The sequence below is a fragment of the Hyposmocoma kahamanoa genome, unplaced genomic scaffold (assembly GCF_003589595.1).
Source record: "Hyposmocoma kahamanoa isolate Upper Pololo Valley unplaced genomic scaffold, ASM358959v1 289, whole genome shotgun sequence".
NCBI classification, from domain to species: Eukaryota; Metazoa; Arthropoda; class Insecta; order Lepidoptera; family Cosmopterigidae; genus Hyposmocoma; species Hyposmocoma kahamanoa.
Genome location: NW_020653777.1, coordinates 1,141,763 through 1,163,009, shown reverse-complemented (window position 1 = coordinate 1,163,009; position 21,247 = coordinate 1,141,763). Strand labels below are relative to the sequence as shown.

At 35.5% G+C, this 21,247-nt stretch overlaps 2 protein-coding genes and 1 long non-coding RNA gene across 3 annotated transcripts in view; 2 read left to right on the top strand and 1 right to left on the bottom strand.

The window, feature by feature from the left end:
* The first annotated feature begins 139 nt into the window (after positions 1 to 139).
* On the top strand, positions 140 to 2,392 carry LOC113229156. The gene is made up of 3 exons (XR_003310385.1): positions 140 to 213; positions 288 to 421; positions 2,261 to 2,392. It is a non-coding gene; the product is annotated as an uncharacterized LOC113229156 (long non-coding RNA).
* A 4,003-nt stretch (positions 2,393 to 6,395) lies between these two features.
* On the bottom strand, positions 6,396 to 8,333 carry LOC113229206 (4,5-DOPA dioxygenase extradiol-like). Its single transcript, XM_026462727.1, has 2 exons — positions 7,912 to 8,333; positions 6,396 to 7,185 (listed from the first exon to the last, which is right to left on the bottom strand). The coding sequence occupies exons 1-2, from the start codon at positions 8,210 to 8,212 to the stop codon at positions 6,560 to 6,562; spliced, it is 927 nt and encodes a 308-aa protein (XP_026318512.1). The 5' UTR covers positions 8,213 to 8,333; the 3' UTR covers positions 6,396 to 6,559.
* Positions 8,334 to 9,101: 768 nt separating this feature from the next.
* LOC113229181 overlaps positions 9,102 to 21,247 on the top strand; it is a 30,870-nt gene continuing 18,724 nt past the window's right edge. The window contains exons 1-7 of the mRNA XM_026462700.1: positions 9,102 to 9,333; positions 11,483 to 11,679; positions 13,291 to 13,415; positions 15,856 to 15,971; positions 16,232 to 16,348; positions 17,502 to 17,621; positions 18,715 to 18,830. Coding sequence (XP_026318485.1) covers positions 9,102 to 9,333; positions 11,483 to 11,679; positions 13,291 to 13,415; positions 15,856 to 15,971; positions 16,232 to 16,348; positions 17,502 to 17,621; positions 18,715 to 18,830 — 1,023 coding nt within the window. The remainder of the gene's footprint in view (positions 9,334 to 11,482; positions 11,680 to 13,290; positions 13,416 to 15,855; positions 15,972 to 16,231; positions 16,349 to 17,501; positions 17,622 to 18,714; positions 18,831 to 21,247) is intronic.

Below are 21,247 nucleotides of genomic sequence, written 5' to 3'. Positions count from 1 at the left end.
GGATGCACATTACGACTTGATTTTTAAGGAGATCGCTTCAATTGATTACGATTAAAAAAACAGCTGTTTGTCAAAATTCATTACAATGTTATGCGATTTTTAAACAACTGTTATTGTAATCTGTTGTCAGAAAACCTCTTAATCCGCTATTTTGTACATTTGTAAACAATATGACAACGATACCGAATCAATATTGTGTTGTGTTGCCAGATGGTTATTTTTTCTTACAATTTTCGTAGCTTTGATCTTCTCTCGTAATATGTACTGAAGTAATTTTTGTTTTTAAGGTAAATTTCATAACTGAACATAACTTCGCGATTGCGGCGTTGCGTCGATTTTTCTTACGAAACCTGCTGTACGTTCATTCAGATGTGTGTGCAAGACCCTCTGAGCACTTGCACTGCCGGCGATACACTCAGCGGTAGGCATTTAACGAGTACCCTCGAGCGAATGACGGAGCCCTGCCTCCAGGCCGGGTTGCCCACCATTTTTTTAATTCAGTAAATGATTGCGATTCATTAATATTGCGTTTAACCGACTTGAAAAAGGAGGAGGTTCTCAATTCGACAGCTTTATTTATATGTAACTCGCATTCGTGAACCGATTTAGACGATTCTTTTTTTGTTGGAAAGAGGGTACCTGAGCAGTAGTCCCATTTAAATTTGCATAAAATATTCCGCTAATACTAGCGAAAGAATTTTTTCTGAGTGTTATATCCTTGTAGAACAAGGATAGAACACTCAGAAAATACAGTGAATAGCGACATCTCTCGCCAGGACTGGTAGCTGTAAAGGTACTAACTGGGTGATAAATCTGTCATAGATTTCTCATAGATGGCGCTACGACTAAAAAGTCGTTGAAAGACCAAGTACAAAGACACGACGCAAGCACATAGAAAAATTCGTGAGGTCCGTTGGTTCGTTCCGTGGCTTAGTTGGTATAGCGTCTGGCACGGTATGCAAAAAGACGTCGAATACTCTAAGGGTGGCAAACTAGGGGATTAATGACTTTTGAGGTCGGTTTCTTTAGTACTCTGTACAGAGATTATTTGAAATAATTATGCATTTTATTAATAAATTATAACATTATGAATTTCAAATTAACACTGCCATTGTGGATGCCTTATATATTAAAACCTGTTTGTAAACAAACTGGTCAGACGAGCAAGAAATTATCAAAAAGACAATCATGGTACACGGTTAGAGGATGGAAAAAAGTACAGGGTCAAGAGTACGTCAAGCTTGACACTTAAGATTTAAATCTAACTCTATGCCGCTTACGATAATAACGGTCCAAAGTACAAAGTGTCAAGCTGGACGTGCTTTTGACTGTACCAAATAAAAATATTTAATGTAGCCCATTCCCCCGTTATACATATAATATATGTCCGATGTAATTTTGTAGAAATTACAGGCAGATGGGACTTGTCAACTTATGTCTCAAGGTGACGGGCGCAGTGGCTCTGTCCCTCAGATTTTTGCGGTCTAAAACGGCACTGCAACTGTTACAAGCGTAAACAAGCGTGTAGCTTATACCATCAGCCACACGACTTGTTTGTCCCGTCACTTGATATTATATATAATATCAAGTGACGATAAATGAATGAATTATATGTATATTATCCCTTTTGAGCCCGAAAATGCATCTAAGGAGGAATATGCTGGTGGTTCAAAAGTGAGTGCTTTTATGAAACGCAAAATAAAGGGAAAAATAAGACTCTGTGCGATGTCTATGGAATGTCTATAGAAACTATTTTTTAAATAATTGTATAGAATTGAGATAATTTAATTAATAATTTAAGATAATTCATAATTTTAGATTTGTTAATATTATTATTGGTTTATTGTCATTGTTATGATTATTTCATTTTATTATTATTATTGTTAGATAAATAATATTGATGTTTGTTTGCGATTTGTGTGTGTGATCGACAACGTAGAGCTGCCATGGTCGGGTCGAGCTGAAAATCAGGGCTGAAATCACTACAAAGTGATTTCAGCATTTCCCTAAGCTCGTGTCCGTCACACACATATTATATATTTTTTTAATTTTATATTATTATTTTTTAAATAATTCATTAATTCAGTAAATTGCGTAATTATACATTGTTTATCCTCATTTCTGTAAATTATTATTATTATTTATAAAGTTTTTTTATTATTATTATTATTATGTGTGTGAAAATAAATGGTTTAAAATATATTAAAAGGAACAATTTGTTTCTGTAATTTGTGCATGCGTGTGTTGTCTGCTGTTGTAGATCCTCTTCTCAGCGAAGTGTATCACCGAAATTTTCCGGTCAAATTTTGAGTAATAAACGCGTGTCTTACTTGAAGTTGGCGGAATCATCGATTGTATCGACAGAGCTATATCATTTTTAAAAAGAAGACAATGTCCTAAATAAAAGGAACTAAATTATTGTTTTTTATTTAAATGGAAATAGTTATCGCCATAACGCTTTTAAATCTATTGTCGTGTTTCTAATATGATACTAACTCATAATTAATTGTGTTGCTACACGACATCGCAGTCAGCTTGTAATTATTAATTTAACTATAAGGAAGTGACACACATAGAGTGCATAATACCTCTCTCTGAAACCCCAGAATTATTGTATTTTGTTCCATCTTTATTATTGGTATATTTTAGATATAAAAATGCTTTAATTTCTTGGATTTTATTATTCAAGATGAAGCTACACTAAATTTATGTGGAAATAAAAACCAAAATAATTATACAAATGATTTAATTTGTGTGTTATAAAAATAAGTTATTCTTAAATCTAAACAATTCCATCTACAATTGTAATTAATGTAATTAATTGGTCCTTACAAAAAATAATTTAAAACTGGTTGATCGTTACAATACCAAATAAAAAGCTAGCTGAACTTGTTTTTTGTAATAGCTAAACGCTGGCAAATTGTGAACTTTTGCTTTGCTTTATAAAAAAATATTGTTTTTTTGTGTCTATTTCTAGCACTTCGCTGCTAGAAATAAAGACAAACACGAAAACAAAAAGACAAAAACAAGACGGTTTGAGTTTGTGCTACTGCAAAACGGGGAATCTTTGGGAAACTACTTCTCGGAAAAAATGGCAAGAAAAAATAATTTGGAAGAAAGGTAAATGATCATTAATCCATCAGACAAGTCTTTAACCTTACGTTAACTCAAAAGTTGCAACTTTTCACCAAAACCCTTAGAATAATAACGCATAGATATAGATAGATGTTGAGAGTGTGCGTTATTTATTTATTTTATTTATTTATTATAGAAGGATAGTTTCATATCAAACGAACTGCCACAAGTGAGGCAAAAATTTTGATTTTTGCCTCACTTGTTCAATTGTTCAATATAAAATTTGTCTTGACAAATTCAAATAAACATTTTAAAAACAAAGACTGTTTATTTATTCACTTGTTCAATTCATGTAGGCTAGTTTTAGTAGTAGGTTAATTTTCGGTTTTAGTGAATATTTATATAAAAATACAAGTTGAAACGCGTTACTTCCTTGTGGAATGTGATGTTAGTATCTATTTTATGTTTGTCTGACGTATTTTTACACTCAGTTACCGCACATTTCGTCATTTCTAGCTAAAATTCTGGAGCTGTTCGCGGTGCAAGTTGACCTTGAGCACTGACGGCCCGCCCGCTCGTGTAGGCCCATTGGGAGCGCTTCAATTTACCTCACTTAGCGTGTGCAGACTAGATTTGTATGCGTTATTATTCTAAGCCAAAACCTATAAAGTTTCTTTTTTAATAATAACACAATAAGTATATTGATTTTCTTAGTACAAGTTATTCTTATGAGATATAGTATAATATTATTATTTTTGTAATATGTTCTTAAGCTTAATTAGGTAAAAAAAACGCATAATTGACAAATTACGAGTTAGCGTAGTGCTAATTGCTGATGTTGAATTTTTTGTGACATTATATACTAAACTTAGTGTGACCTAGTGTGTTATTAAGAGAAAAAAATTGTTCATAAAAAGTTAGTACTGCCCTTGTTCATGTTACTTATTTTAAGTGTTCGGTATTCGCCTTTAAAATATTAAAAAGCATAATTCAAAGTGGGCCATTATTCTAAGAGCTATATTTTTGTAACAACATTATAGAAAATAAAATAACTTGTACTTATGTCTACAGAAGGATTTGTGGCATCTTTATTTGTGAAAAATAAATAATTGGCACCCCCATGAACACAAGATCATTCCCTTTTCGTTTGGTGACCAAAATGGCATTACTTTTTTAAACTGCGAGCTGAAGGTTCTTTGTCCATAACATTTTATACTAAGGGCGGGGCGGTAATGGAGACTTGCGCCGGAAGGCCGTATATAAAGATATTTATTGAGCTTTGGCTATACAACCATCATCTTAAACATGTAACAAACAATATTAGTAATTTGTAGTGATATTTATAATTTTGTAATTAATAATTTGTAGTGCTCTCCTGATTTTGCGGCGTCCTTGATGGGTGTCACATGTGTGAATACTGTAATATATTTTAATAACATTTTTGTGAAACTATGTGGCAATCAATAAAGGTAGGTATGAATATTAAGAAACTTGATATATCGTACGTATATCGATAGGTAAAGTAGGTATTTCAATTATGCGCGTATGATTATAAAATAGACATAAAACGCTAAACAATTCTGAATTTTCTCCAAATATGAGGCACTCTTGTTCAAACAACTAAAACACAACAAAATGACATTAAATGGTAGACATATTTATCTACTGTTTGATGTCACTTTTTAAACATCGAGCGAACGCAGTTATACCTTGTATTTTTTTAACAAATCCAAAGCATCCATGATCATCATCTTGGTATTTTTTTCTTAAAGTTTAAAGTATAAACGTAGTAAAATAATAATAAATATCGTCGTGGACGTTTATTTTATCGTTGAACGACTGTCGTGTCTAGCTGTCCCCACTGGATCGTGACAATTTATTGGTTTACGGCAGCCATCTTGTCGTGCAGACAGAATCGTTTGAAGCCGCGAATATCTGTCGACGCATTTTTATCGTGACGTTTTATTTATCGACTGACGACTGTCGGTCTAGCTCTTCCCATTGTCACGCCAGTCCTTCGTTGTAACGTCAAAAAGTCGTGAACGACAGTCACCTACCCGTGTTTTACTATATGGTTTTTCAACAAGAGCTTTGTTTGTAAATCAAAAAAAAAACAATAAATCTACATGACAATTATTAAAATTTTTATTGTATTAAAAAAAGTAAGGTTTGGCAATTATGAATAAAGAATTATATCTGATAAATGTCCACCACGACTACAGTTACAGAAGTCTATTATTTCATCAAAGTTTTTAATAACTTTTTGACAAATTAGTGGGTCTATTTCGTTAATCACTTCACGAATTTTGAGCTTTAAGAATGTAATTCGATTGGCTCCGTATAGACACGGTCTTTAACATAGCCCCATAAAAAACAAACCAACGGTGTTAAATCACATGATCGAGCTGGCCACTTAACGGCTGAATTTCGTGAAATTATGCGATCGGGAAATTTGGTTTGCAATAAATTCATTGTTCCGGTGGCTGTGTGACTTGTGCGGAGTTGCCCTAATTGTTTTATTCTACTATAGTGTAAACGCTTTCAAACTAACTGTCACGCGCGGTGGGCATGCTGCACACACACAAGCCGCGCTGCTGTCTTAACGTTGGCGCTCTTTATCAATATTAACTGTCTGCATATACCGAAACTAACACTGGCCTAAGCCTATAAATAATAATAATAAAGGTAATAATTAACAACAACCATGAACAGGTTTACCATTTGACGTCATTTTTTAAAACACCGATCCGCGCTGTGTAACTTGGGTGCACTGTGAGAATATGCGAATGCGTGCGTCCGTCCGTACACGGCGCGTGACAGGTTTACACACTTAAAGGTTGGGCTCCTAGTTTGTATGAATTTACACTACTGTCTTATACTATGACATGGATGATGCAGATATCAGCTGTTTAATACATTTTCAGATCATGCTACAACACTCTACGACAAATCTCTTCAAAACGTCTCTTCTTAATAACGTTAACCTTTACCTTGTACATTATATTAGTGCCTTTACTAAGACATCATCGACACCAATATCCCACGCGAGCACTACCGACTATCGAGTCGTTAGTGCTCGCGTGGGATATTGGTTTAGACCAGGGATCTGAATTTTTCGTCATTGAAATCTACAGATGCGGATGTGTGAAATTTTTTTTTGATAATATATGTGGATTAATGTGTATTTAAAAGATAATAATTTTAGATGTTTTTTTTAAAGAGATGAAAGACAGAAGGCATAGAAACAATTTTATGCAAATAGAGCTGATCTATCATCAAAAGAAAAAGTTTGTAAATAAATGTAAGCTCAGCAATTTTTGTCTTGTTGCGACTTGTAAAACAACCGTATATGCAAAAACTCTGCATCTTTTGATTTGGATGTCGGATGCCGAAGCACATATTTAAAAATATAAAAAATATCAAACATATTAAGCACTTGCAAACGATAACACTGTTTACTCAAAAGTAAAATCAATTTACCAAACTATTCATCTTTCCAAATAAACCCGCTTAGTCTAAATGTAGCACTCATATCCCAATTAAAAATCCGTTCACCAGGTTTAGATCCTCCTGCTCCTGCTACAACCACCAAAGGCATAAAGTGTTCTGCAGCCCTTATCGGATGCGCAGCTGTAGCTCCATTTGCATGTCTCCAAGATATGAACCCTCTCTTCCTTTCTTTCGGTTCTTCCGATGTACATACTTGATATAAATAGTTGTCAAATTCTGCATTAACAACTTCACGTCTCTCTCTCCCGTACATAAATTCTCTCATATTGTGATATGACATACCGGAACCTATGATAGCTATGCCTTCTTTACGGAAAGGCTGTAATGCTTCACCAAGATTATAATGTTCTTCTGGGTCTTGATTACTCAATACAGACACTTGTACGATTGGAATATCTGCAGATGGATTTATTAACATCATTGGAACGAAAACTCCATGGTCCCATCCTCTTTTTGGGTCTAACTTGGATTTAATACCATTAATTTTCAATGCCTCATGAATACGTTTCGCTAGATCTGGGTCTCCTGGTGCATCGTACTTGTATTTGTAGGACTCAGGGGGGAAACCGTAGTAATCAAAGTATAAATTGTGATGTTCACCTGATAATCAAAGAAATTAGCAAGATTACAAAAAATATATATTAGGTTGTATTTTGTGTATTATAGAAAGGTAATTTTTTTTTTCCGAAAACTTTATGCGATTCCACAAAACAGTTAGTTATGAATTTTCAACAAACATTAAGTACTTAATATAACATTTATATAATACTAATAATACAATGGTTAATTTTCTGAATTATAGGTTAATATATTTTATTACTTATTGTTCTGAACCAGTTATGGGTCCTATTACGATATGTGTGTCCGTAACAATTTTGGTAGGATTTTTAAAATTTTATAAATTACATTTATTTTTTAATGGTGGATGGGAACACATGTGCGCATTAGACACATTGTGTGGCTTTTAAGACACCACATTATGAAAATCATTAGAGAAACTGCATGTTTTTAATGATTGTACATGGACCCGTGACTGGTTAACACTTTATTTGGTTCGTTAGCATGAGGTGGAGTGAAGTCATTTGTAAAACAATGCTTGCCTGTCATGTATAATCTATTTCTTTTTTTGTTGAGCTATAGAGCCATCAGCTAAACAACCACCAAACAATTATGAAATTCAAAACATATAAATACATAAATAAAAAAATTTATTAAAAAAACTGTAACTACAAAAACGGGCTTTTTTTTATGAAAGGGACACTATGAAAACAGAAATTGGATTTTGACTTTTTTTTTAATATCGAATAATACAATTCAAAAAAGTACCTGAGGATATCGTCACGACGTCTTCCTCCCAATGAGCGGTGACCAGAATTATAGCTTTTATTTCTTTTAAATTAACGTGTTTTTTTACACCATCGCGTAAAAAATTTGTAAGTTCCTGATGGTCCTTGTCCCCTAGTAAGGGTAGGGGTCCGCCACCGTGATTAACGAATAACGCTGGAGCAATTAAAGCCATTTTTCTTGCTGCACCACTGAACTGTCTTATTATATTCATAGAAACTAAACTCATAAACACAATGAACGCGACTTGTAGGAGAATCGACAAAGTATTGAGGACAAGCATGAATAATACGCTTTGTAACGCATAAATAATAAGTTTTGTAATGTTTCGTGAGTCATGCGAAAAAGTTTTCCTAGTAATCGTTTAATTTGCAGGTGATTTGTAAACACTGAAATTATCAAAGTGGGTCAGGTCATGCGACTAATGTCAAAGTGCATCTTTTTTGAAGTATTTGTTACAAGTTTCTACATACGAAAACGGAAGCCTTTCTACAAAAAAGTATATGATTGTCTTTGTTGTACTTTGCATTTATATTCAAAATCAAACATCGGAAGAAAAGCGTTATCAGAAAATTTCTGAACGAAATTATTAATAGCAATTCCAAAGTCTGTCACAAAGTCGAGTGAGGCGCTATTTCAGTAATTTATCGACAAAAGTACAATTTGGTGTCGATTTATCAAATATCATAGAACTGAACTTAAAGAACATAATTTATCTTTCACAAAATGACTAGTGTATTCAATATTGATATTCAATACTAAACACTCTAATAACGTTTTACGTTATTGGTAAGTTAATGGGCAATGACAGTTTTTACGATCTTTCGATGTTCCTTGAGTTTAAAAAGGCGTATCAGCGCGTCACTAATGGTATCGACAAAAATGGCGTCTCTCTGAGTTGTCCTTTTCGCACAAGCCGTAGTTTGAATTTTATCCCATTTACAGTTATAAAAACACGGTTCACTAAATATTTAAAATAACTTTTATGTAATATTGTTTAATATAAGCGTAAATATTATTACAAATTCAATATAACTTGTTATTTTATATAATAATGTTAAAAAACATAGCTTTAGCAAACATGATTTGGAAACTCGAAAATCTCGCATTTATCGCGTCAAAAGCGTACACAAAAGCGTTTTAGTGCAATTTAATTAAGTAAATAAATAAACATGGACAAGAAACAGAAGAAAAAAACTGTTATTAAGCGTAAAAGTGATGAACCAAGTGAGAGTGAAAAAAAAGTAAAAATTATGGTAAATCGGAAGGTTGATGAGGACAAGGAGAAAGTGGAGGTGGTGAACCAGGTTGTGGAGGTGCCCGTGGAGCAGGGACAGCAGATAGTCCATACTGGACAATTGGTGGAAGGCAATTTCGAGCAACCCGTTTTTGTCAACATGAAGGGTATATTTTTGATTGTCATAGCATTGTAGATTATTGAAATGGCTAAGGGTTTTTATTACTGGCGAGATTGTGGAACAATTGTAGTCTTAACCACTATTGCTTTAGTGTAGGTAGCATGCACTCGCGCCGACTTTATCTAAGCTGCATTTCGACTACTGTTTTGTGGTTTCGATAACGTCGTTATGCATAAATGTCGTGTAGTTATAGTCTAAGCCATTGTTTCTTAATCTTTATTTAGTATAAATACTCAATTTTTGTAATCATAGCATAATTTATTTAACTTATTATATTACTTGGTATTTGGTGTAACGGGCTGGTGTCCGCAACTCGACGTCAAGGCCTATTTTGCATGTGAACTTATTATATTACATTAACTTTGTTCATTGTATAATGTACAAACTCAGCAGCAGTAGGGCTTCTTATGAAAGAGTTTGACCAGGTAAATACTGCCTTTTACCTATTTCTACCACCAAGCAGTAATATATAATAATAATAATAATGCGTACTCACTCATAGCCCCGCACTAAGAAAACCCTGTACACCCTGTGTGTCATGGACACACACGTAGACAACCAAAAATTACACCAAAATTCACGAGAGAAATAAATAAAGGCCATACAAATATTTCTCCCGTCCTGGGAATCGAACCTGAAACCTCTGCGTGGCAGTCCAGCATGGTAACCGTTTGGCCACAAAGGCTATTTAAATTATTGCATTCTGCTTTTGAAGGGTGCTAGTGAAATTACAGGCACATGGTACTTATAAACTTATGTCTCAGGGTATGACGATTTCAGTGGCAGTGCCCCTAAGATCTTTGCAATTTAAAGCTCTGAGTGGCACTGTAATTGCTATAGACATGCAAGTCGCTTATAACCAGGCGTATGACTTGATTAAACCGTTACTTGGTAACTTAAAAAAAATGTATATGAACAAGATGAGGTAAAACTATCAAGTTTTTTTAAAATTTTGTATCCATCTGCGAACAGGTCCTTGAACCGTAAACAGATCCATGCTGTAGTTATATGTCGTTTGGAATAAAGAGTCCTGCGAGTCTTTTCTTCCTTATTCATTAAATGGCTGATTGTGTTCTACTGACACAACTTTCCAATATTCTTGACTTTTTCAAACGACTCAAGCCACTTTGCTGCCTCCGTGGCCGAACGGTTATCATGCCGGACTGCCACGCACAGGCCCCAGGTTCGATTCTCGGGCCGGGAGAAATATTTGTATGGCCTACATTTATTTCTCTCATGAGTTTGGGTGTAATTTGTGGTTATCTATGTGTGTGTCCGTGGCACCCGCGACACAGGGTTTCCCTAGTTCGGGGCTATGTTGAGTGTGTGCGTTATTATATTATTATTATTATTATTATTATGTTTATTTTAAACTCTATTATTATTACTATTTTCGTCAACCAGAGATATTGCCAATACATTTGTATGTAGTGATAATCAAGACACTAATAATCAACTTTTCTTTACATGCTAGTATTTCCTGTTTAATAGTTTGTATTTTAAGATAGTCATGTATTTCCTGTGCTCTTACAAATCAAGGTGATTGGACTATAGTCTTTAGTACACCATTTTGGAAGCGCTGAAAAATTTCCACATTGGCAGTGCTGGCTGATCCCCACAACTCCAAAGCATATATCCATATCGGTTTTAATACCGACTTTTACAACAATAGCTTATTCTCAACTAATAACCTTGACTTTCTATTCATTATTCACAGCATAGACTACTATCAAAGTTACAATTAATTTTAATTCTGTTGTTTATTGACGCACTATAGATCAACCCTTCATTATTGGTTACAATAAGGAAGATGTGCACCTACCCCGAACATGGCTACTTAACAATAACAATAACTAGTCGTGCTAGAACCGGATCAATTTCAGTGGCCTATTGCTTACAGAACAAATGCAGAAAGATGTGCTGTTGAAAACTACCTATTGTATGCTGCGTTTTGAACATAAACCCCTGATTTTATCACCGCGCTCTTAAATTGATTGTTTAGGCCATCCCAGATGAGAAAAACTAAAATAGATCTCAAATTTGGCCAGCTCAATAGAAACAAATTTTAATTTGTAATTATTTTAAATTTTGTTACGTAAATGAAACATTTACGAATCCTAAACCTATTATTCCAGGGGAACCAGTCCAATTAGGCCCAAATACGGTAATACTGTACGAGCAAAGTGGTAACCCGTCAAACTTTGCCTTTGGAGGCATGTGGACCATGGACCAGTCAGGGCGTATCGTTATGACTGAGGGTATTTACGATGTCAAAGGAGAACCTGAAGAGGAAGGTGGGACTTTTGTCCAGAATGCTGCTGAAGTTAGTAATGTAAGTAGTATTGTGAGAGTGACTTAAAAATATTTATTTAATAAAGTATTTTGTTGTTTTGAACTCAAAGAAATATTTTCTTCCAACTGAGCTACGAAATGAGTCAGTTACGTATTTCTCAGTGAACTGGCTGCAGAACTTTGTTTTTGGTAATAACACCTTTTTTGCCATAGCCTGTGGTAATGATATGAAAGTCTATATTTTACTTACAGCCAGGTACTTTTAAAGCTACTAATGACTGACAAGAGACGTCGCTTTATTAATTGCAATATTTTTTTATAGATGCTTTGGTCGTGTTATTAAATGACTGACTGACTTTATATCTCCTTGACTAAAGAATTTTATAAATTAATGGAATATTTTCCATTGGTCATTGCCGTAAATAGAGTGTAGTATAAAAAAGAGAGAGAGAGTATGCATATATAGTTATGAAGAGAAAGATAATGTCGCCTAACTTTCTCAAACTCGTATCTTAAAGCACAAAGTAACAAATGCATTGTATTATACAAATTTGCAGGCTGACTTCACATCACGTTTTCTTCATAGTCACACACTGGCTTTTACCTGTTCTTAAAGTAGTGCATCTAAATTAACGCCCTTGATAAGAAATTTAAAATAAAAATAATTTTTTGCCATGTCCTGAATAATCACTCTTTATGAGATACGTGTTTGAGAAAGCAACGCATCGTTAAGTCATAAAGAGGGAGAGAAGAAAGAGTGCACATGGTTGTAAAAGGAGAGAAAGAAACAGTATATATCAACACCGGAAAGGTTAAATGTGTAATATGCATTTGGAAAAGATTTCAGGAGAGAGATTTAAAGTAGTTTTTTTTAAAACAAAAATCATAACTAATTTTATTTATCATATGGTAAAGTTCGAGGAGGGTAGCCTATCAAAGTCACTGTTAATAATTGCTCTTGGACTGCATTCTGGTCACATTCCAATAAATAAATTTTACTATCTCACACGAAGGGCAGAATCCCCTTAATGCCAATTCTGTAACAAGTTGGAAGACTTGCTTCCTTTAATGGAATGTGATCAATATGCGTGATGTCGGGCCCAATATCAATTAAAATGCATTGGTCAGGTAGGAGAGCTAAATTTAATTCTGAGCATCCTGTTGACGAAGTAGGCTGAAGGTCTGTACTCCTAAGTGAGGTCTTCCTTTCCGATGAGGAGCAATACCTCTTGTGGGAGTAGTAGATATAAAGTAGGATAGTTATTTATATGTATACATACATTACGAGGCCGACATAAACGCCCGAACGTTTCAGGCGTCTTAAAACTAGTTTTAAAAAATATATATGGAAAAGCTGAAACTTTCTAGTTTTCCATATAACAAATAAAATTAGAGATATGGCTTGTTATATTTAGTTATACGCTCTCCTGTTATAATTTACAAATCCATGTTTTACCTTTTCAGCGCCACTCGATACTTTGGTGTAAAAAGAGCTTAAAAGCCAAAGTACAAAATTTTATAGTCTAATTAAAAACATTAATTGCGTTTATGTAAAAAATTGTTTTTGTGGGTAACAAAATTTTGAGCAGACAGTTTTTCAGTATCACCGTGTTTGCAAATAGCAATAGTAATTATTCATCTTTCGTTCCAGCAACAAGTGGAAGAGCAAACAACAACATATCAGCAATACGAGATAAGCAGTAATGCACAAGTAGACGGACAACAAGAGTATGAAGTTGCTATTATTGAGAATCCGCCTGCAGCTGATAATGACAGGTATTTATCTTTTTTTTATAATATCAAGTGACGGGACGAACAAGTCGTGCACGCAATGTCACTACATGCCAGTCCATAACAGTTACAGCGCCACTCAGAGCTTTAGATTGCAAAGATTTGAGGGGCACTACCACTGCGTCCGTCACCCTGAGACATAAGTTGACAAGTCCCATGTGCCTGTATTTTCACCAGCACACTTACCCTTCAAAACCGGAACACAGTAATGCTGACATTTCTGCTTGGCGGCAGAAATAGGTAAGGTGGCAGTGCTACCTAGGATGAACTCGCACAAGAAGGTCTACTGCTACTAAATCTATACGCAATACTTCTACGATTCCTTGAAGTATTTTGTGCTTTGACAATCCACATTGCGTGTAATAAGGCCACATCTGTAAAATGACAACTTTTATATGTTTAAAGATTTGCTCGAGTGCAGTAATTTACTTATTAGATTTACAAAACGGTTTACATTCACTCCTTAACAAAAGCTTAAACATTATTGCTAATTCTACTCTAGAATGTAAACCTAAACATGTACATACGCCATGACCAATCATGAGTGAACAATTTTGTCACAATATATTAATAAAACGGCCTAAGTAGCATAATAAAACTGTAACCTTAAATAAAATAGAATTACTATGACTATAATTATGAAAGAGAGAAACTGTGGTGCTTGTGGATTCAATTGCGAAGCCTTTTAAAATTACTATCAAATATATCCGTCTCTAAAATATCATCGCCAGGATCAACCATAAGGTCATTGTAGGTCCGACACATTCTCGTCAAAGGGTTGTAAAAAGAAGTATTATGAACACGATAAGTATTACCGCTGAGTCTATCGCCGGCGGTACAAGCGCTTAGAGGATGTTGCATGCACATCTGAATGGCCGTACGGCACATTCCAAGGAAAACATCGCGATGAACGCTGCACATTGCAAAACGTTCAGAGCCTTTGAGAAACGTGTGAAATCCCCAACCAGTATCAATTAGAGGAGATCCGTGCCCAGCAGTGGTACGATTAAGTGGTTGATGACGATGATGATGAATTTTAAATCACTGTCAATAATTAATTTTACACACATCCACTGAACAATAACTACGCGATTATGACATTGGGACGATTTTTCTTACGAAACGTGTCGTGCGACCATTCAGATTGGTGTGCAACAACCTTTGAGCGCTTGTACAGCCGGCGATACAGTTAGCGGTAGGCACCTATCGCGTAACATCGAGCGAGTAATGGTAGTTTTCCATCGGCGACGCGAGGATATAAATTTCGCCTATCGAGCCATCGCAATCTCGCGCGAGCCATCGAAAACATCCCTTGCGCTGTGATTGTGGATAGTGAAGATTCAGTGCTGTTCAGCTCATTCTAACGATAAATACGAGGCTGAAGTAAGACGTCCCGTAAATGATTATTATTAAATATGTTTACGGAAGAAGAATCAGATGAAACCATATTTTTTTAAATCTCGATTCGTACGTTATTATTACTATCTATATCATGTACCTGTAATAACGAATGAATAAATGAATTGAATTGAATTGAATACGTATTCCACAATGGCTATTATCCATCGCGAGAAATCGTGTTTCTGTTAAAAAGTCTAATACTCTATGTGTGCAGCAATACAGTTCAATATCAACAAATATTTCAATCCAACCCATTTCCACCGAAGATGGGCTGGGAGAGAATTGAATTTTTTTTCATAAAAATGGCAATCCTCGTCTCGCCTAGTCTAGCCTCGCCTCGCCTCGCTGTTGAAAAACTACCTTAACGGAGCTCTACCCGCGCAACGTGCGAATGTGGGCTTCCGTCATCGATTATATAACCAGAAACAGAGACGAAATAAGTGCCATCCACCTGGCAACTCATCAGTCAAATGGGCTCTATATCACTTTTAAATATCAACTCTCGTTTGCGCTGAAATAACAAATTAGAAAACGAAATAGTACAGCGCCAACAACTGACCTGTGTGTACGTCCCCGTATATTCCAAAAATATTCTGTATTTATTTTAACAAAGATAATATCTCTAACAATGGGGGTTGTTCCATTCAGTTTTGTGGGAAAAACAGCCAAACATCTAATTACAAAACAAATGGACTCACATTTCATCGGTAATTAAATATTAAATATGTATTTTTTCAATTTTCGTCCATTATAACATAGCTTAAGTTAAAGTGGTCTATTTGACGTGAAACAATTGACGACATCCGTCAATTGTTTCGAATTGGGGCTGGCTAATCGGAGCGCATTTGTCACCGTAATCATTTGGCAGAGAACAAATTATATGACTTTTCGTTTTGATTTCTGGTTATATACTCGATGACTTCGGCACACGACACGCGGCGGGTACTCATGGATACCAGTCGCGCTACTATTTCTGCAGAGTTACTCTCTTTGTCTTATGATATTATATGTATTATTTTGTCAGATCGGAAGCCCAGATAATAACTACAGAAGATCAGCTAGTGACGGCTGGATCAGGTGCCGTACGTTGGTTGAATCAGAAGTACGATTTCGTTGTTAGGAAGTTACAGCTTAACTATGGTAAGTAAATAAAACTAAAACAGTGTTAATAAATATATTGTATTTGGCTGCTATTTCCATGTGTAAAATACAGCACAGAGTGCTAAAAAAACCGGCCTCAAAAGTTCATGGAATTCCATCTATTTGCCACCCTTAGAGGTGGAACATTTTCTTCAAATTTAAATGGGACCACTACTGAGGTACCCTTTTTCCCCACAAAAAAAGAATCATCAAAATACATACAAAAAAAGAATTCAAAATCATTTTTAATCTCATTTCAGATGCTGGTGTCAAACTTCTCCATTCTCAATCTGGCTGCATCCAATGCGTGTACCTCACCACGCCTAGCATGCAGTTAGCGTTCAATGCAGTACCACAGTTCCTCTGCATCGAAACTGGTGAGTTTAATAAATCGTTTTATAACAATAATAATAATAATAATAACGCACACACTCAACAGAGCCCCGCACTAGGGAAACCCTGTGTCGCGGGTGCCATGGACACTCACATAGACAACCACCAATTACATCCAAACTCACTAGAGAAATAAATGTAGGCCATACAAATATTTCTCCCGGCCCGGGAATCGAACCTGGGACTTCTGCGTGGCAGTTAGGCATGGTAACCGTTCGGCCACGGAGGCAGTATAACAGTGCGATATAATTTAATAACAAAAAATTCTCGATTTTGTGGTAGGTTAGTACGGCGATAAATCATGAAATATTATAAAATTATATTTTTATACAGGGTGCCCGGTAAAAGTAGTAGATTTCAAAATGGTATAATTCTTTATTGTATCTAATATAAATAGAAAATTATTGCTGTTAACGTGCAAAAGGAGTAAATTTGACTAAAAACTAAGTTTCAAAATTGGACCATTTTTTGTCGTGAATTGAGCTTGACCATTGAGGTTCCATAAAAAAAACAATATTAGAAATAATTACAACTTGTTAAGTTAGGTTTAAAAGAAAAAACCTTTTCCTCTCAAAATTACTTTCGAAGTTATGAAATTTCGACCAAACGTTAATTCTAGAAAATGTCATTTCGGATTCCTGATAGGTAATCCATAATAACCCGCACTCGAAGCGAGCACAATTTTGCCGCACTCGGCATTCCTCGCCTTTCGCGCTTCGTACGGCAATACGGCAAGATGGCGGAGCCATGCACGTCACACGCAACTTGCGAGTTTTTTATTATAAACTAAATCTGTTAAATAAAATTGTGTAATAATTTCAATGAGTCAACATTGAAAATTATAGATTAAAAGTGTTTTCAACATTAATGGAGTTTTACAATAATTAATAATTAGGCAAGTAGTCTAACTCCCGTGTGCGGCGCGCCAATGCTTACACGTCCTCGGAGCATAGTGTTGTCACTTTATTATTATCCAATAATTAAAATTAGATTAATTATATAATATTCATATTACGTGGATAGCCATAATAATAGTTTTAAATTCTATACAGTTCTTGTGATTATTGTTCTATATATCAATCGAAGTGATCTATTTTAACCCACACTGAAACTAATATACTAATTTTTATTCCACAGGCATAGAGTTCAACAGCATAATTCCAACAGTAGGAGGTGGTGCCAGTCCCAGTGTGAAACATAATGTCACCTTGTTCCTTGCTGAAGATGGCAATGGGAAATCTGTGATTGTATCGGCTGGTAAGATTTTTATGTTATACACTCTCGGACACACAATTCCAGCCACCTGGCATCAGTATTAAATGCACTAAGCTTAAACTATGTCGGTTGATTAAGAATTATCGTACGCAATTTTGAAACTAGTATATTAAAAGTCTTTTCCATAAGTCCTTGTTGGAAATTTGAACTCGCAAAACCTGGGGGAACCTTTTTCTTCGATGATAACACTATTTTTGTATTATAGCCCTTTACGACAAAAATGCGAGGTGACTCGAATTATGTGTCCGGGAGTATATTATCGGTATGTTGACTCAAAATATCAAAATCAAATAACAAATAGTTTTAATACGAAGAACGAACACTTAGAAAACATTCCTTTCATCCGGCCGGATTCGAACCGATCTTTTAGCAAACCGTGTCAGATGCTACGCCAACTAAGCCACGGCACGAACCTGGGGGGCTACTCTCGATCTCCGTCCGACATCCGTCCGAAACAATTACTGTCAAATAAGTAATATTCGACAAAATTAAAAGACAAGTATTCAGTATGAAGCTTCATCGCATTCGCGTCTTTTCATTTGGTCAAGTATTGCTTATTTGGCAGTAATTGTTTCGGACGGATGTCCGACGGAGTTCGAGAGTAGACCCCCTGGATGCACACTGGCTTATTCTCGTAATGGTCACGTGAAACGCAGCCATCACTTAAGCGGTTCCCCACATATTTCGACACCTCCTACGTAAAGTATCGTATGTCGAAATTACCAAGTTTACATTTTACAAGCATTTTAAAGTTCTGAATTCACTGAAACGAGCATAACACGACAAAGCTAATCTAATAGATCATCTAACCGATATGTAGGATTTTAGAATACTCTGTGTGAGTAACCGTTTGCCGAATAAAACTGAAAAATGCTAAAGTCGCCTGTTGTGCTCCTTTCAGTGGATTCAAAACTTTAAAACACTTCCCTGTAAACTTGGCAATTTCGACATACGATACTTTACGTAGGAGGGGTCGATTTATCAAAACAACACCAGTCGCAAAAGCAGTATATGAATACCTGCTTTAGTATCACGACAAAGAAAAAGACAGTTAATTTTTTTTATTGTTTTTCAGGTATATCCACTTTAATCGGCGACGACTTAACCTGGCTGTTGGACACGTTTAAATCTTGCAATCCGGCGTGGCGGCAAGTGCGATGCGTCGTATGTGACCCTACGAAATGTCAACAGGCAAGCTTTCTGTTTCTGTTCTTATTTTAAGAGTCTTTAGGGTCGTATGTTAGGTCTTCTGCATGGCGAATTAATAACACAATGATATTCCACGTGGAAACCGTATAATTTTAACTCCAATTAATTACATTTTTGGTTATACAAGTTATGCGGACGCCGGTGAGGGCGCGCGCGAGGGACCGCGTAACAATACTAAACTTGAAAATGATTATAATGCTAAATGTGTCCCTCCAAGTCTATATATACTACCTCAGCTCGAATTCCATTTTTTCCCATACTAATACGGTTTATTTTGCTTGGGTCGAGCGCCAGAGACGCTGGCTTTATTTCAGAATTTATTTTTTTGCAAACGAAATTATTATTAATTGACTTACAATTATATGGACGTCGGGTCCGCGCTAAAAAGTGTTCGAACTTATAGGGCGTTAAAATCGTATACAGAGCGTCATTCACGCTTTAGTCTTCGTGTGTTCGACTGACAGCAAAGCAAGCAAAATTAGACAGTACTGCGATGACATTACAATTTAAATTCAACGTTTTAGCTTTTTCATATTCCTTTACATGTCACTACGTTCAAATAGGTTGACTTGGGACATTTTTTTCGTGGTTTTTGTATTAGACCCGTCGTCCATTTATTTGTAAGTCAATGCATATAGTATACGATTTTCATTTTGTTCAGGTGATGTAAAATAAATCACTGGTATATGTAACGTATCTATTGAATACAGCGGTTTTCTTGTAAAATTTCGAGGATGCACTTTACTCCTGCTACATAAGGCTATGTCGTACTTTTAGAGCATGAGCAGTGACAATAGATTTTTCTCAAACATGCGCGGAAATGTTTGCATTACTTTCAAAAAACAAACACGGAAACTTTGTCATATACGGACTTCTCTAAACTTTTAAATCTACCTACTAATAATGAACTATGTAAGCAGGCAAAAGAAAAACTCATACAGCCAACTGCCCAGTGTTCTGATTGCGAGAATTAAAATACCTACCTGTACTGCTTATTTAAAAAAAAAAAGGAAATGGCGGTAACATTTAAACTAAAGTGTTTTGGGGATTCGCTCTGGGCCTTTTGGAGGAAAAGTGTCGTTTTTATTTTGACTTTCAATTATTTTTAACCGACTTAAAAAAAGGAGGAGGTTCTCAATTCGACTGTATGTTCTTTTTTTTTGTATGTACGTTACGCGATAACTCCGGTGTTTGTGAATCGATTTTCATGATCCTTTTTTTGTTGGAAAGGGGGTACTTCCATAGTGGTCCCATTTTATATTGAAGAAAATCATCCACCTCTAAGGGTGGCTGTTCACGCATAAAGATTCATTTTTATAAATAGCGCCTAACTTTAATTTAGGAGCAATTATTTTAATGGTTTATTTTGCTATTTCTCCAATTCAAGGCGTTTTTCTCTGGATATACTTTGAGTAGTGAGAACCGATTTTTATTATCTCCAGTGTCAAGTCCTGTATAGTGGCGAACTAGGGATATTTCAATAAAACTTAGCAAATATACGTAATTCCACGTACTTTTGAGGTCGTGTTTTTTAGTACTCTGTACTGAGATTATGCGAAATCTAGTTTAAAGTGGAATAGGATAGTGCTATTGTGCCTTAATCGAAGATTAAAACGCGAAATTATACGAATCTCGAACTAAAATACCCGTATTGGCCCGTTCTAACGAATCCCGAGTCAATCCAAGCACGCCGCCTCAAATTGCTTATCCTCTTTGTGGCGGCCATATTTACAGAAACATAATTAAACGAAGATATGGCTCAAAGGACTTGTATCCAAGCCAAAATTATTAATAAAAAAAAGTATTTTGGTATTCTTTTGTTTCTTCGTCTTTTTTGTATTTTGGTCATTGACTTACAAATAACTGGAAGACGGGTCTAATACAAAAACCACGAAAAAAATGTCCCAAGTCAACCTATTTAAACGTAGTGACATGTACAGGAATATGAAAAAGCTAAAACCTTGAATTTAAATTGTAATGTCATCGCAGTACTGTCTAATTTTGCTCGCTTCGCTGTCAGTCGAACAAACGAAGACTAAAGCGTGAATGACGTTCTGTATACGATTTTAACGCCCTATAAGTTCGGACACTTTTTAGCGCGGACCCGACGTCCATATAATTGTAAGTCAATGATTTTGGTCATGAAAATGAGTGCTAGTGAGAAGAGCGATAACGAAAATACAGTAATCCGAGTAAATACTAATTCGACCACTTCATCAGAAGTTCATCAGACTACTATTAAGGCCCATTTAGATGGAGAGAGTTTCTCGCACGCTTCGTGACGAAAACTCGTATGCGATTCTCGTAAGCAATAATCGCCATAAGATTATCGTATCATAATGTTTACATTCAGGCAAGAACTAAAATCTCGCCTACGATTATGTCATACGAGATTCGCA